The 14,960-nt window shown below is 31.6% G+C and overlaps 1 protein-coding gene across 1 annotated transcript in view; it reads left to right on the top strand.

The window, feature by feature from the left end:
- Window positions 1-2,707: 2,707 nt before the first annotated feature.
- Window positions 2,708-14,960, top strand: part of LOC132753462 (cilia- and flagella-associated protein 43-like) — a 48,365-nt gene continuing 36,112 nt past the window's right edge. Inside the window, exons 1-14 of the mRNA XM_060743944.1 lie at window positions 2,708-2,866; window positions 4,395-4,645; window positions 5,075-5,168; window positions 5,674-5,844; window positions 6,711-6,749; window positions 8,478-8,736; window positions 9,078-9,201; window positions 9,391-9,473; window positions 10,031-10,162; window positions 10,461-10,574; window positions 10,911-10,991; window positions 11,403-11,551; window positions 12,235-12,338; window positions 12,812-12,826. Coding sequence (XP_060599927.1) covers window positions 2,838-2,866; window positions 4,395-4,645; window positions 5,075-5,168; window positions 5,674-5,844; window positions 6,711-6,749; window positions 8,478-8,736; window positions 9,078-9,201; window positions 9,391-9,473; window positions 10,031-10,162; window positions 10,461-10,574; window positions 10,911-10,991; window positions 11,403-11,551; window positions 12,235-12,338; window positions 12,812-12,826 — 1,645 coding nt within the window. The 5' untranslated portion in view covers window positions 2,708-2,837. The remainder of the gene's footprint in view (window positions 2,867-4,394; window positions 4,646-5,074; window positions 5,169-5,673; window positions 5,845-6,710; window positions 6,750-8,477; window positions 8,737-9,077; window positions 9,202-9,390; window positions 9,474-10,030; window positions 10,163-10,460; window positions 10,575-10,910; window positions 10,992-11,402; window positions 11,552-12,234; window positions 12,339-12,811; window positions 12,827-14,960) is intronic.

Below are 14,960 nucleotides of genomic sequence, written 5' to 3' on the forward strand. Positions count from 1 at the left end.
CACGTGTACTTTTTATTATTTCAAATTAATATCACTATACCACGCCAATTTATTCAACCATATCTCTCATTTCCTTTGTCTCGGGCATATGTTAGATATGTATTTCAAAATATGTTTCTTCATATAAAGTCTCTATTGTATCATCTAAGTATTGCGCCAACGTATCGGCAATGTATTTGATAAATATGATTGTATCATAGTTTGGGGACCTTTCTGTTGAAAAAGTTTCAGAGTTAAATCGTATATATATACATGCACAGTGCGTTAACTAGAGTGCAGGTATCAGTTACCCGCACTACAGATTATGCCCGTTGATTGGCTCATTTTTGCTGGGGTTTACATGTTGTGACGGCAGAGAAAGAGAAAGCGGCAGAAATATCATATTCAGATGCTCGTTCATTGGTTGCTTTTTTTCTGGGGTTTCATATTTTGACAACAGGGAACGTGTTATGTTTGACTATGATACAAAAAAGAAAGAACACCAAAACACACTGCAATCTGATATATACTCGGGGGCTACGCCCCCTCGTACACATCAGATAGCCTCGTGTTTCGGTGCTCTTTCTATTACTTATACAATATACATGTAATTGAATTATTGTACTCATGCTTGAAGATACAAAAAAATTTCCAGTACTTGGGACCCTTGTTTCCGAGTTGTACAAACCACTGACCGGATTATCTGTCCGTCAATGTTTATTTTACACAAAGATAATATATTATAACATAAATAATATATAATATATAATAAATAAACACATGGACAAAGCAGGATAAAAGTCCTCATTGCATGTCGTAGGTTCGGAGTCCTCCACAGACAACAAACTCTCTTTTTCAAGTTCTACTCATGTCGACATATATGCCTGAATCTACTAAAGGAGGGAAGAGAGAGTTTGACAATGAACCTGCTTGAATCGAAAACAATTAGAGTCACAGACACTTGAGACTTGGGAATTTAGACGTTGAAATATGATTTGTTTTTGAAAAGGCTTGTATTAAGTTTTTTTTGATATATATGATCAGTACATGTGCTGAGATTGACAAATATACATTTTATTTGGATTTTAAAGGCGTTTTAAGCTCCACACCCCAAGTGTCTGTGATTAAAGTCAGTGTCACTGGTCAACAAATAGCCAGACCAGCCTGCATATCCAGGCTACATACAACTGTCTGAATACGTAGAATTTTCGTCTTAACATCCATTAATCTGATAATGGGCAGCACCGAAATGGAAGCTGGTCAAGTGCAAGCAGGTTGAAGATTAAGCTGGTAATTCACGTGGTTTTCCGACCCACACAGATCACAAAATGTCACTCAGGATAGGCACCGTAATCAATGTTTTATAAAATTTTATGTGATAATGTACCATGTACAAGTCAAAATAAAGTAATGATAATTAAATAAATTTTTAAAAATGTTCATACATTTTCATCCTTGCATCTTACAACACAGAAAACTAAACGGCCAAATGATGCATATCCAGGGCGCAACTGTGTCCGTTCCCTTACTACCAAGTGGCACCAACACTGTCCATATTCCTTCCACCTCATCTCGGTAACTCAGGCTATTTATTGTTTATTAAATACAGTTGTATACACGGAATGTGTACCTGTGGGTTTCGACGATGCATGAACCTTTGCTTATGGAGTGTAATCATAAATACCCTTTTTAAACATGAGCGGACAACAAATAGAACCACGAACCTTTCGTACCTTTTAAAACCACAGCACTGAGCGGCAAATAATCGTATGGTCACGAATAGAGTGTGAGTACGATGATGATAATTCTAACGATTTGATGTATTGGGTAAAGTAGTGGTAAAATGGATACAGCAATGGTAATATGGATGTAGTAATACGGGTACGGTTATTATAAAAACGGACACAGTAATGATATATTATTGTAAAATAACCAAATAGAGTGAAAAAAAAATACCCTTCGAATTCTGTATATATTTTGTAAAAATAACAGTTTAATATTTAATAGAAATACGGGTAAAGTAATTAGTAACACGGGTATTATGATATTGGTGCATTAATTGTAATGCGTGTAGAGTTATAGTTATATGGGTAATGCTACCAAAATTACTAAAGGGAGGTAAAAAATGCAAAAAATACCATTACTGCGTTAGTAACGCATAGAAATATGGTGATATATGCTACAAAATCGGTCATTATTTTTACTTTTCTTAAAATTAAAATCTCAAAACATTTTTCTCAAGTTTGATTTTCTGGAAATATTTTAGAACACGGCTTCAAATGCATTTGTCATTAAAGCTGTTTCTGGAGGCATACAGCTTTAAACATAAGAATCATATTCAAATTTATTCTATTGATTTACAAATATTATATTTTATAAAAACAACAGATTAACTCTTAAATTTTATGTTATAAATTTAGGGTTTAATTGGAAAACCTAATAAGGCATACTCTATGTGTGTTGTTATCAGCATATTACAGCAATATATCTACATCAGTCTCAGCATTTCTTAACTGTTCATTCACATGATTTTTCTTTTCTTATAGAAAATCTAACTCTCCAAAAAGAGTACGTAAATATGTAATTGTTGAGAAAAAAATGAGAACAAAGCGTGGAACGATTATCATCCAACAAATCAACAAACAAATCTATTCTATCTTAGCGAAGGAAATTATTTAGCGGCATTCAACCTAAATTAAATATGGGTATCCGACTACAATAGATATCACAGCGTGCACATTTCACACACCGTGGTTACTATCACGCGGAATATCGCGTTATTTTTTTCTGCTTAGCAACTGAGATTTTGGAACTAAAAGGGAAATTAAATACCTGTTAAAAGACATTGTCATTCAGAAATGGATCAAATCGGAAACCTTGAGCTTTCGTTAGTATAGAATATTTTTAAATATTTGAGTTTGCAAACTTTTAAATCTAAAGAAAATGTCGCATAATTTTCTTTTTTGCTTTGACAGGTTTCTTGTAAAAAGTGGGTGGGGTAACATTTCTATGTGATCATTGTTTCAGTTGCTGATCCTTTTATAAGTACTATGTAAAATATCTTCATGTAAATTATCATAAGATGTCCTAAATTCATCCCTGTCCTAGTGTCAACACTATTTCTGTTTATCTCACAAGTTTTGTCAGATGTTTGTGAAGAAAGAAAACAATTGGATATTTTAGACATCAAAGTAAATTTAACGTATCTGCCACATTTCTTCAACATTAAAACCTTGGATTATTAAAAATATAGTATATCAAACTAGCACTGTGAAAACAGGGTTGCAAAACAATAAATTAACCACCAAATCTACGAGTTAGAAATCGTGGTCAATCTTAACTAGTGTATTTGCCAAAAAACTTACTATAAATTGGTGAACACTACTTTTTCCAATGTTTACAAGACAAAGTTGAATAAAACTGTTGGATAGAATATAGTTAAGCGTACCCTAGAAAAAAGCAAGTCTGTAATTATGCTGTTGTCGACGTAACCCAGTCGGCAGTTACTTGTATTATAGGTGGGGTAATATATCGACTGACACAGACACAACAAATGCAAATATCTGAAATATCCAAGATATTTATTAAAGAATATATTTACACAATATAAATATAATTATACAACTATAACATGAAATGGTCAAATATGAAGTGCAATGGAGCATTACACAACATACCCGAACATAGCATATTAAGTTTACGGGTGACAGGTTAGTAACAATGAGAGATAGGAATAATAGAAATATAGAGAGATATAACGGTATAGGATCAGGGGTCAAATAACATATAACGCATTAAGATACAGTTAATATATTTTATTTGAAATGATTAACAAAATATAAGGCAGTGTACATTTTATATAAATTCTTATCCTACGACATACTCCTCCAGGTTCGTTAAATATCCTACGACACTGTCATTATGTTACAATGTGTTATTCTCATTTTTGTTTGTTAAAAGAAATATCATTTTTGTTAAATAAAAAAATGTAGAGGTGTGGGGCCAGTAGCACCTATTTGAAGCAAACATGCAAATATTGTTTATATTCAGTGGGTCAAATCAAATCAAAATTTATTTATTGTCAGTATATATATATATATATATATATATAACATTTTACAAAACATAAGCTATGTATTATTAAGCTTTTGACCGCCATAGTGGATCTGCTAAACTAGAAGGGATGTGTACCAAACAGTTTTATAAGAACACTTATCTTATTTTGCATAAAACCCTTAAGTCATCTTGAAAATGTCAAATTACCTTTATTTTTTTGCTAACGTTAAAAGAAAGAAATTTTAAAACTATTATTATGTTACATGTATTTTAGTAATTTATCTACATGCAAGTATACTGCAACACAGTATACATGTTCATGTAAATATGTGTAGTTAATTTTGTTCTTGCATTTGTAGATGGGCTCAAGGTTACAATGGAGGGAAAGCACACTACATTGATAAAGATGTAATTTGCTACCTGTGTGGACACAATATAAAGTTTGTGGCAGAAGATGGGGCAGAGACAGTTTTTAACTTCCCGGGTGAAGGTGTCGGTCCTTTTGCTGCTCACAGTCTCAGTAGATGTTTTGCTGTTGCTGAAAAGTGTTTGAACCCAAAGATTTATGTATTCATCTATCCTACATTTAGGCAGATGTCTATCCTAGAAAGTAAGTTTATTTATTTCTCTGTGTATCAGGTTATAATAAAAGAGTAATAAATATTATTAAAATCTATAAACAAACAATTACCAGAAAAAAATATAAATGAATAATTATCAGACAAAGTTTTTATTCCATAAAATGTTTGGCACTAAATATATTTATTTTCTTATTTTTAAACAATTAATTTTTAATTCAAACTACAATGTATATTTGTTTTTAAATATAAGTTTATGCAAGTTAGGCTTCAGTACATGTAGCTTGCACTTTCCAGTATAGTCCATGAACAGACTCGATCAAACTGAGCCTGCAACGTTTCCAGTTTTGCTGTTTTAGACTTTCTTTAGAGATTCTAATTCTCTATATTTTTTTCATACAATTCAATCACCGTCTTATTCACTACAAGTCATAACAGATGATTTTGTCTTCTCCTTTCAGAAGGTGCCCAGTTAGAGTACACACAACTGTTTTTCTCAAGCAGTGATTTCTTGTGCAGTTTGTCTGGTATTCCTGAATTTGAACTTACATTATGGTGTGTACAATATTTTCTCTAATTTTTTTATGTTTAGAGAAAATTTAAGATCTTAAACTATCTGTATAATATTTATATCTTGTGTTAATGAAAATTTGAAAACAATTGTTTAGGAGCCTACTGTGAGATTAGGAAATGAAAAGGAACTAATATCAAGCTAAGGATATTACCTATGTGTCTAATACTGTGATTATCTAAATAAACAATTGCTATAAGCACATTTTTCACATTTTATAATTCTCACATGAATGCCAGTTACAGCTGATATGTTTACCCTAACAAAATCTTTAGGGAAATTTTCAAAATATATACTGTCTGAATGACAAACAGTGCAGACCATAATCAGACAACTGAGCACAGATGTACTGGTTGATCTTGATCTGCACTGGTAGAGTCACTTATTACAAGCAGGGCAATGTTATCACATATATCAACTTGCATATATCTATATACAACTGTATATGAATATCCATATGCTCAAATGGAATATTTATATATTTTGTAGGAACTTTCAAGATGGCAGTCAGTTATGTAAGTTTGCCTTATCAAGGGAACATATTCCTACAAGTCTGTCATTTAACCCAGGCAACTGGAGACAAATCTGTGTGACCACAGAGAAGAATATCACCATGTTAAATATAGAACAAAGTGACAAGTACTATGTAATGCAGCCAACGTAAGTATCTGAACTGTTCAAGCCTGATTCTTTGATTGAAAACTGTATCAATTTTGATTAAACTATGTAAGCATGACGAAAAATTATATGTAATTATTTAAACTTGTAATTATTTTTATGTAAAATGCATGTTGTTCTTAAAGTTGAATGATATATGGAAATACTTAGTAAGAATAGTTTATCCCTTTTTGTACCTTTTCCTTACCTACCATCCAAGTTTGTTATTTAAGAAAGTAGTATTACATAAAAGCCAAATGTTAGAATCTAAATTTTAGATGTTTGTACTAGAAACATATAATTTTATGATAGGTCTATCATAAGGGATAATTGATCTATGACTTGTATTTGACTTGAGAGCACAGTGCTACTGTGTTAGGCCAGGATTGTAGAACAAAATTCTGTTCTAGTAAAATTGACGAGAGCCGAATACAATGATAAATCTAGATTCTATGACATTTGTCATATATACCAGTATACCTTCTAATATTTAAACTACATTGTATAAATTTAACTGCTACATGTATCAAATAACATGGCACAACATCAGTTCAGATCATAATTGTGATAAAATATATGAAGTTTATAAAAAACACACAATATGCACATGTATAACAAAAAGTAATAATTAAACAGATAAATATAGGCACTTATATCTGTTGTTTTTTTGTGGATCCACAAAATTAAAATCTAAGGAAATTTCATTTCTTCTGTTGTAACATTTTTTTTGCATTTAACTTTTTTTGCAATAATAGAGAATCAACAAATTTAATAACTCACAGAATTGTCTTATGTGACAAAAGTATGCTTACTAAATTAAGTGAGTACACAGTATTTTATGAGATAAAACGTAAGATGAATGTTTTCAGTTTAGTTCAGTTTGGAAAATTTGATTGGCCCTATCACAGGTAAGCTGGGCACCCAAACACATTTTCTTTTATTTTTGTCATCTGAGCAAACTATTGCTGGTTAGATCATACTTTTCACATGTTTTTTTTTATATTTCATGCAAAATCACTGCATTATTTTATTTTTTTCATTTTTTTTTTGCTTGTGCTTGATATTGTATTTTCTGAAATGTAAGAGTGCTGTAATCACATGTTATGTTCAATATTTTTGTCATGCACATTTATTTTCATCTATTTATGAGTTGAAGAAATGTATGATTGTTTTGTCTTTTATAATTTCATTTTGTTTGAAGTCTGTATATAAAGTGACATGCATTATAAAATCATTATGTCCTAGCAAGCCATCTGGTTAGCTCAATAAGTAGAGTGTTGGACTGTGTATCGGGTGACCTGGTTTGATTCCCGGAAGGTGCAGGTCACTTTCATTGTGATTGATCATGTAATCTTTTCTACTGTCATTTGCACTGTACCTCTGCTCTGACATATACAGCAATTATCAGTTCCTTGCCAAAGTGAAGGCAACAAGTACTGGTAAACTGCTTGACAGTCTGCCCAGGAACAATATGGTGGATGAACTGAGCTCCGTAAATTCATTGTGGCTTAATGCCGTGAACCGGAGTGAAAACTACCAAGTTACCAATACCATCACCATAATGTCCTAGGTAACTAGGATTATCCAGGAAATCATGTGTCTGGGAGAGGGTTTGTGGCATGGAGATGTTTTTCTCCTGGAAAAGAAATAAATGTAGTACATCAAATTTTCATTTCAACATTCTATAATCAAAGTCCATAAAATGATGTGTTATATATAATTAGAAGATGATAGATAAAATACTTTTCTTTTAGGGAAAAATCACAAAAGTAGAGCTTTCACATTGTATATGTTAATGTATTAATGTTGTATTTTTCCTTTGGTTTAAATAATAAAATACATGTATTTTACGTTGTACATACTGCATATATTTTTTATTCCTTTTCTTTCAGTAATGTTTTCTTATTCCTGAGACAACCTTGTTAGGCATCAGATGTCATCTAAATTTATATTTGCATTCAAAATGAATGGCAGTATCATAAAAATATATAAGACTTTCCTAGTTATGAAATTATTAGTAACATTTCTTTTCTCATAACTTAGAGGTTTGACAATACATATGGTATATTGGAATGGTTGGTGTGGTTATTATTTGAGCCGCATCATGACAAAACAAACATAGTGCGTTTGCGACCAGCATTGATCCAGACCAGCCTGTGCATCCGCCCAGTCTGATCAGGTTCCATGCTGTTCGCTATCAGTTTCTCTACTTGTAATAGGGTTGGTAAGCTAACAGCATGGATCCTGATCAGACTGCGCGGATGCGCAGGCTGGTCTGGATCCATGCTGGTCGCAAACCCATTATGTTGGTTTTGTCATGGCACGGCTCATTTGTGTTTTTGTAGTTATGTACAAAATTATTAGTAATGAGAAAAGAAGGATGTTGAATTATTTTTATCAATTCTGTACTTCAATTTAGTTTGTTAGACATCAAGTAAATAGTTTTAGTTTTCTACATGTTAAAAGTTGAAATCTACAAGATTAGAATCCAAACATTTTAACTATAATTCATTATTTACCGGTACAATATTTCATGTCAGTACATTGTGTTACTGTGTTACATTTAGGGATGGGACATCTGTAGCATGTGTCTTTATTACAAATTATTTACTTATTTTTGATTCGTTAATTCACAGACGGGTACGATTGCCATCTACAGATCCCGATGCTGACGACGAGGATGAATATGTACGTGAAGTACCAACACGTGCATCAACACGAATGACACGGTACACAGTCGATGTTCCAAAAGCAGCAAAGGCTGGACTTGTTGGTGAACTGGCAGAAAGACTTGATGATATTCAGGACAAAACTGATCGTGTGAAGCCTGTATCTCAGGTCTGGACACCTATTGGTGACCTTTATATTGGATGTAAGGGTGGACAACTCCTGAAGGTAAAGTTTTGTATTGCATATTGCCCACAAAGTTAATGTTAACATTTTTAAGAGACCACTGTTGAATTATTTATGAAATATTGAATGAACTTGGTGTTACAAGATTTGGATATAATCTATGACATAGAGGTATATTTTTTCTAATTTAAGTACTGTAAATATGTAATCAAGATGAAGAAGAAAAAGTTCACTGTCATATATATGTCCACATTTAGATTTATTGCCATTGATGACATTAAACTGGGATGATATTATGTAAAATTTTAATACCAAAAATAGGGAATTTTATTGAATTTCAAGTTCTTGTACATACACTGTATATATAATGTTTATATGTTTAGGTGGATGGGGAATCACACAAGGCTCGAGTGCTATATTATCCACCAAAGGTACCGGAAACACCAGGATCCAGAATGTCAAGTGCTGGTATTGTGCGTGAATCCATGGTTGATATGAAACAACCAGGTCGAATATATTTATTTATAATTACATTTTCTATTTTAATTTCTGAAATCAATAATTTTCTACAATTACTTTTTACTATTACTACAGTAATATCAGTGGGGAACATCCATTTTCATAATTGTTTTTTGTTTTGCTTGTTAAAGTTTTATTTTTGACAAACACATATTCATAAATGTATATTTATTTCAGTTGAGGATGTAAGCGATATGTTACTAGATGGAAGTATTAACTGTGTTGGTCTTCACAAAAGAGGTTTATACTGTGCTGGCATGGTAAGTTACACCCACATGTTGTAAAAAGCAAATTCCTTTTCTTATGATACACAAACAGGTGTAGAAGCAGAAATTAGATAAAAATGCTGTACATTTTACCCTGTAACAGAAAAATAGTCAGGTGTTTTTTTTCTCTCCATAGAATGGATTTTAACAATTAAAATGGATACCTTATGAACAGTACAAAATACAGGTTACCTGGTTTGTTTTTATGTACAAAAAACCTCATATGTCATTTGTAGAAGTGAATTATATTAAGAAACCAATTATGTGAATCAAGAAGAAGAAACTTTTATATATAATCATGAAATTACCATTTCATTTGAAATATGATCAACTACCTCTCTGTGTAATTTCTGTGAAATGACGGAAATCCCCCTGATAGGGAAACAACAGCATCCAATTGAGTAATGCAAAATGACCAAAATGACCTCACTAAATAAAAAGTTGGAAATATCACAATTACTTAATTGCTCAAACTTCATTGCTGTACCCAATACTTGTTTTTGAATTTAACTTTTTTTTACATGAATTTATACTGAGATTTATTTTTACAGGATGGCACATTGAGACTGGTAGATGTTAAATCCAGCAATGTTCATGTTATAGAAAAATGTCACGTTGGTGTCCCAATCTCTTCCATGACATTTTCTCCGAGTTACAGACATGTAATTCTTGGTTCAACAAGAGTAAGTAGAATTTTTCAGATACAATCTGTAAGCCTTTTTGGTCCATTGTAAAATGTCTTCAATCATATGAAAATTTGCTGTGATCTACAAGAGGACTAAAAACAAGATACCAAATTTATAATAAGTATTATTTTAGATGCAGGGTTATATGATGAACTGAGGAAAATTCTTAAATTCAAATTGAAGAAATTTACAATTAATTAATTTCCATGGTCTATAAAGTCTACAAACATACTTCTAGAAGTTTCTTATAAATCAAGACAAGAGATATACGATTTTTTATTTGTTTTTATTGTAGGGAACATTGCATCTTTATGAACCAGGAACAGCAGATAGTCTCAAACTACTGAAAGATCTTCATCATGGTCAGTTTGTTGGAATATCATGTCTCCCAGGAAATGAACATTGTGTTGTATGTATACACATTTGTCCAATTTTTATATAGTTTAGTATATCTTTCTGTGACAAAAATAGAAACACATAAAGTATTTAGAACCTTCCTGCTCTTTTAAATTTAGAATATATATATTTCATCTCAAATGTGTTAAAGTGACTGTTAATTAACAAAAGTAAATACATATACATTTATAAAACATAAAAATCACAAAATGAAGACTCAGTTTTTTACTAAAATGCAGATTTTGGGGAAGATATTTTAACATTTGATATGTAAACATGTTGAAGTTATTCTTAATACAGTTCATCAACTGACTAATGTTATATATTTATACATTTATTTGTTTTATAGACTGCCAGAGAAGATGGGGAAATACAAGTATGGTCTATTGATAAGGGAAATATGGTTTCCTCATTCAATGTTGGAGTTCCAGTAAGTATTTACATTTTCATGTTTATGTAGCTGAATAGAGTCTAGATAGGGTTGGAGGTTGTACTCAGGTACCTATTGGTGCCTGAAACAATGCATGGTTGGGTATCTGTGATGGCCTTCCTCAACCAGTCAGACTCGAAGGTCACCATATGACCTTTATAAACCCAACAAAACAAATAAACATTGCAGTGAAGGGTGGATTGGCCCTGTACTGGTTACATATAGCTATGTTATTTCCTGCTTGAGCTGCTAAATAGTTTACATTCATATGAATCTCCAGCTTGGCTTTATTACAAGTCAAAATATCAGTTTTATAAATACTGATTCTATGTTCCTTGTCATACTATTTAAAAAAATCTATGTTATGATAATATACATGATATGTTAATCACATACTTTTGTTTTTTAAAGGTATTTTCTGTAGCATGCAGTCCAATGTTACATGTTTGTGCTGTGGGTACTGCTGGTGGAGTCATCAACTATCTTGACATGACTAATGTGGAGGCACCAAGGATCATACAAGGGGTCAGGGTCTATGAAGGGCCGGTTATGCAGCTAGTGTATGTATAATCATAATGTTCATCTCCATACATTATTGCTCTAATAAATAGAACATCCAAATTTAACCCTGCTGGAACGAATAGTGATAAGACTTTGCCACCAGTATAGAGCTAAGGCCAGCCTGCATATCTGTGCAATCTAACCAGTCTCTATATTGTTGGCTGACTAACTTTTAATTTTCATCTTGATATCCCAATATCTAATAAATAAAAATTGTTTGTTTGTTTTGGGTTTTACGTCACATTGACACAGTATAGGTCATATCGCAATGTTTCAGCTTTACTGGTGGAGGAAGACCTCAGGTGCCCTTCCATGCATTATTTCAGGCACCTGAGTAGAACCACTGACGTTCCGTAAGCTAGCTGGATAGCTTCCTCAAAGAACAAAATTGTAAAATTTATTGTATGTAGTATTTCCAACTATAAAGAACTTTCTAGCTTTGAGCACAGGCCTGCAAATTGCCTAAATATTTATTGAAATTCCATCTACAATGTTTCCTTTATCTAAAATTAGACAGATAAGTTTTTGAATGGTTCAGATATAACCCTTTTATGTTATTTTCATGTTGAATATTTATTTTAAATTAGACAGATAACATAATTATGGTACATAAGTTTTTCAATGGTTCAAATATCATATTTTTATGTTATTTTTATGTTGTATATTTTTTTATGATAACCAGATATGAAGATGAAGGCAGATATTTGCTGTCAGCATCAGAGGAGGGCCATATTTTCCTCATTGATGGAAGAGCAACAGAAGGTTTCAAACCCTTAGCCCATACAGGTACACATCTACCATTCTAATGATAAAATAAATAAAATGAAAATTTGAAGAAAAAAAGTACTCATGCCTTTTATAGAATAATGTTCTAAATAAGGGGGAAAAAACCCAAAACATGAAATAATTATATATGATTTTTAAAAAGTAACAATTTGCAAGGTGCTTGACAGTCCATTTAAATTCTGATTTCTATTTATGGTAAACTGTTCACACAAAAACTATATTTTCAATCATTGATTACTATTTCATAGATGTTAATATAGAAACCAACTGTTATTTTTTATGATTAATTTGATTATTATTGAAAGGAGGTATAAAAAATAATTTTAGAGATTGGTTTTCATATCATTTGGTACATGTACAATGTTACCAAAGGTAGTATTAGTTGTTTGCTTTGCAATGCATAACTTACATGAAACAAAAAATTGTGAACATTTTTTATTAACACCAAATCTATTGTAATGTAATATTTACAGAAACCAGTATGGAAGGTATATATCGTACAATGAGTATAGTTCTAAACTAATGTCTTATTTCACTAAACATTGCTGTACTAAGTTGAAATTCTTTTTTGGAATATGCAGCGATATTTTCTCTATGCCCTTAAGAAATAAGAATGTATATATTCTTTTGACAATTTGTTACCTTAGTGCAGTGACAGGTTAACCTCCTATTAAATTATAATAGAAGTTAACCCATTTCTGCACTAAGGTGATTTATTTCTGCTTGATGAAAGAATTGGTCTGTACTCTTAACCCTAACCTGCCAAATTTGTGTAATATATTTGTTCTGCTTTGATTTTGGAACAGTTCATTCAAAGTTTTAGGAGTTTCAATATCAAGATCCAAAAATATGTGCTACTGCCAGTATAGAATCTCGTCAGACTGCATGGATGTGCAGGCTAGCCTGACTCTATCCTGGCAATAAAGGCCAGTCACTCAAGGTTACAGCAGGTTAAGGGGTAAAGGAATCCCTTGGCATTTTTATTGTCAAAATATGAATTAAGTTTAATTAAGATTTGTTAATTATTCTGTAGTAAAAATACTAAGGAATGATGGCCTACTCTTGTGATGTTTTTTGTTTGCAGCTATTATATCTGTGTTTTAAAGCTTTCTGTGTCAATTAATCATATTAACTGCAAAAAAAAGGATTTACTTTGTATTTTCATCATAAGTGTGTAAGTAAGTAACGGCTTTATTAAATGAGGCAACACAGTTGGGCAAGCCCAGTCTTCCTGTATCCCTGTCAGCCTTAACAATGTACAAAACAATTTATATAACACAATAAATACATCAAGAAGACATCAAATAATAACATGACATACAATACAGGATATATTAAAGAGGTCTGTAAATTGAACTCTCTTTTAATGTCTGTGGCAGTAATTAAAAGCTTATACAAGTATGGAGCCAGCCTGCATGTTCAAACAGTTCTACCAGCTCTATACACTGCTGGTGGCATGATTCTTGTGTTACAGTGATATCACAATTTGTGTAACTGATAATGGCCTGTGCTAAACTTTGTTTCATCAGTATAGCGGTGAAGGAAAAGTGATAAAAGAATGATAAACACAATACTGAACTATTGTATTGATAGGTCAATATCTATTGTTTTAATAATGTGTGTGTTGTTGTTGTTGGTAGGAAAGCACAGGTTCATGGAACATGTTGTGATTTGGCTTAAGGTCACCTTGATTTGAATTTCAAATTTCCATATTCAAATTGCTAAAGGTTTTAAGTAATTATGAGTAAATATTATAAAATACAGGAATTTTGATAAACTAGAACAAAGGTTTCATTCATGAAAAGTTTGATTGTTTATTATTTAATAAAAAAAGCCTCAAAAATGAGTAATTTGAAAGAATTCTTTCAGAAATGTTTTTTACTAAAAATTCTGATAGTTGACAATGTATTTTATGTAAGACTGGTTTGACTATTTTTAAACAGACTTTGGGTTTTTGGCTTCAAAACCCTTTTTTTAAAATTTTCCCTTCGCAACTGACCCCAAATAGCACATGTTTTAAATATATAAAATATTTTACAAATTTGACTCATTAACTATCAAAGGGTTTTAATAATAGAAAAATAAAAAAACTAAAAAAAAAGTAAAAATTTTTTTTATTGATTATAAGAGATAAAAATTTTTATATTCTAGGGCAAAAAAACTTTTAAACTAGGGGAAATCTCTATACCTTCTTTTGGTGTAATGACTTTACTTCTAACCCAGAGCATTATAGATCCTATAGTATCCTTACCCACTAAAGTATTTGTATATTACTATGTGTATGATTTAAGGACTGATTATATATAGAATTTATTTAATTACTATATATTATACATGTATATTGCTTTATATCATAAAGGTAAGCCCCTTTAGCTCAAATAGGTAGGGCATTTGGATGGCTGCTTTTATCCCTGGGTGAGGTGAAAGTTCCCCTTGAACATTCCGGTCAAATGATCATTTATCTCTCACTGCTAATTCAGAAATCATGCAAAATAATTTATAGCTGACTTGTTGACATATTGGTAATTACTGATTAATTATCCAGGAAAGCTAGTTAGGTTGACCAGACTCTGAGATTTAACCAAAATATGTTAAATATGGAGTAAAAACCAGTAAAACAAA

The sequence above is a fragment of the Ruditapes philippinarum genome, unplaced genomic scaffold (assembly GCF_026571515.1).
Source record: "Ruditapes philippinarum isolate M1 unplaced genomic scaffold, ASM2657151v2 ctg4252_1_1_1_1, whole genome shotgun sequence".
Classification (NCBI taxonomy): domain Eukaryota; kingdom Metazoa; phylum Mollusca; class Bivalvia; order Venerida; family Veneridae; genus Ruditapes; species Ruditapes philippinarum.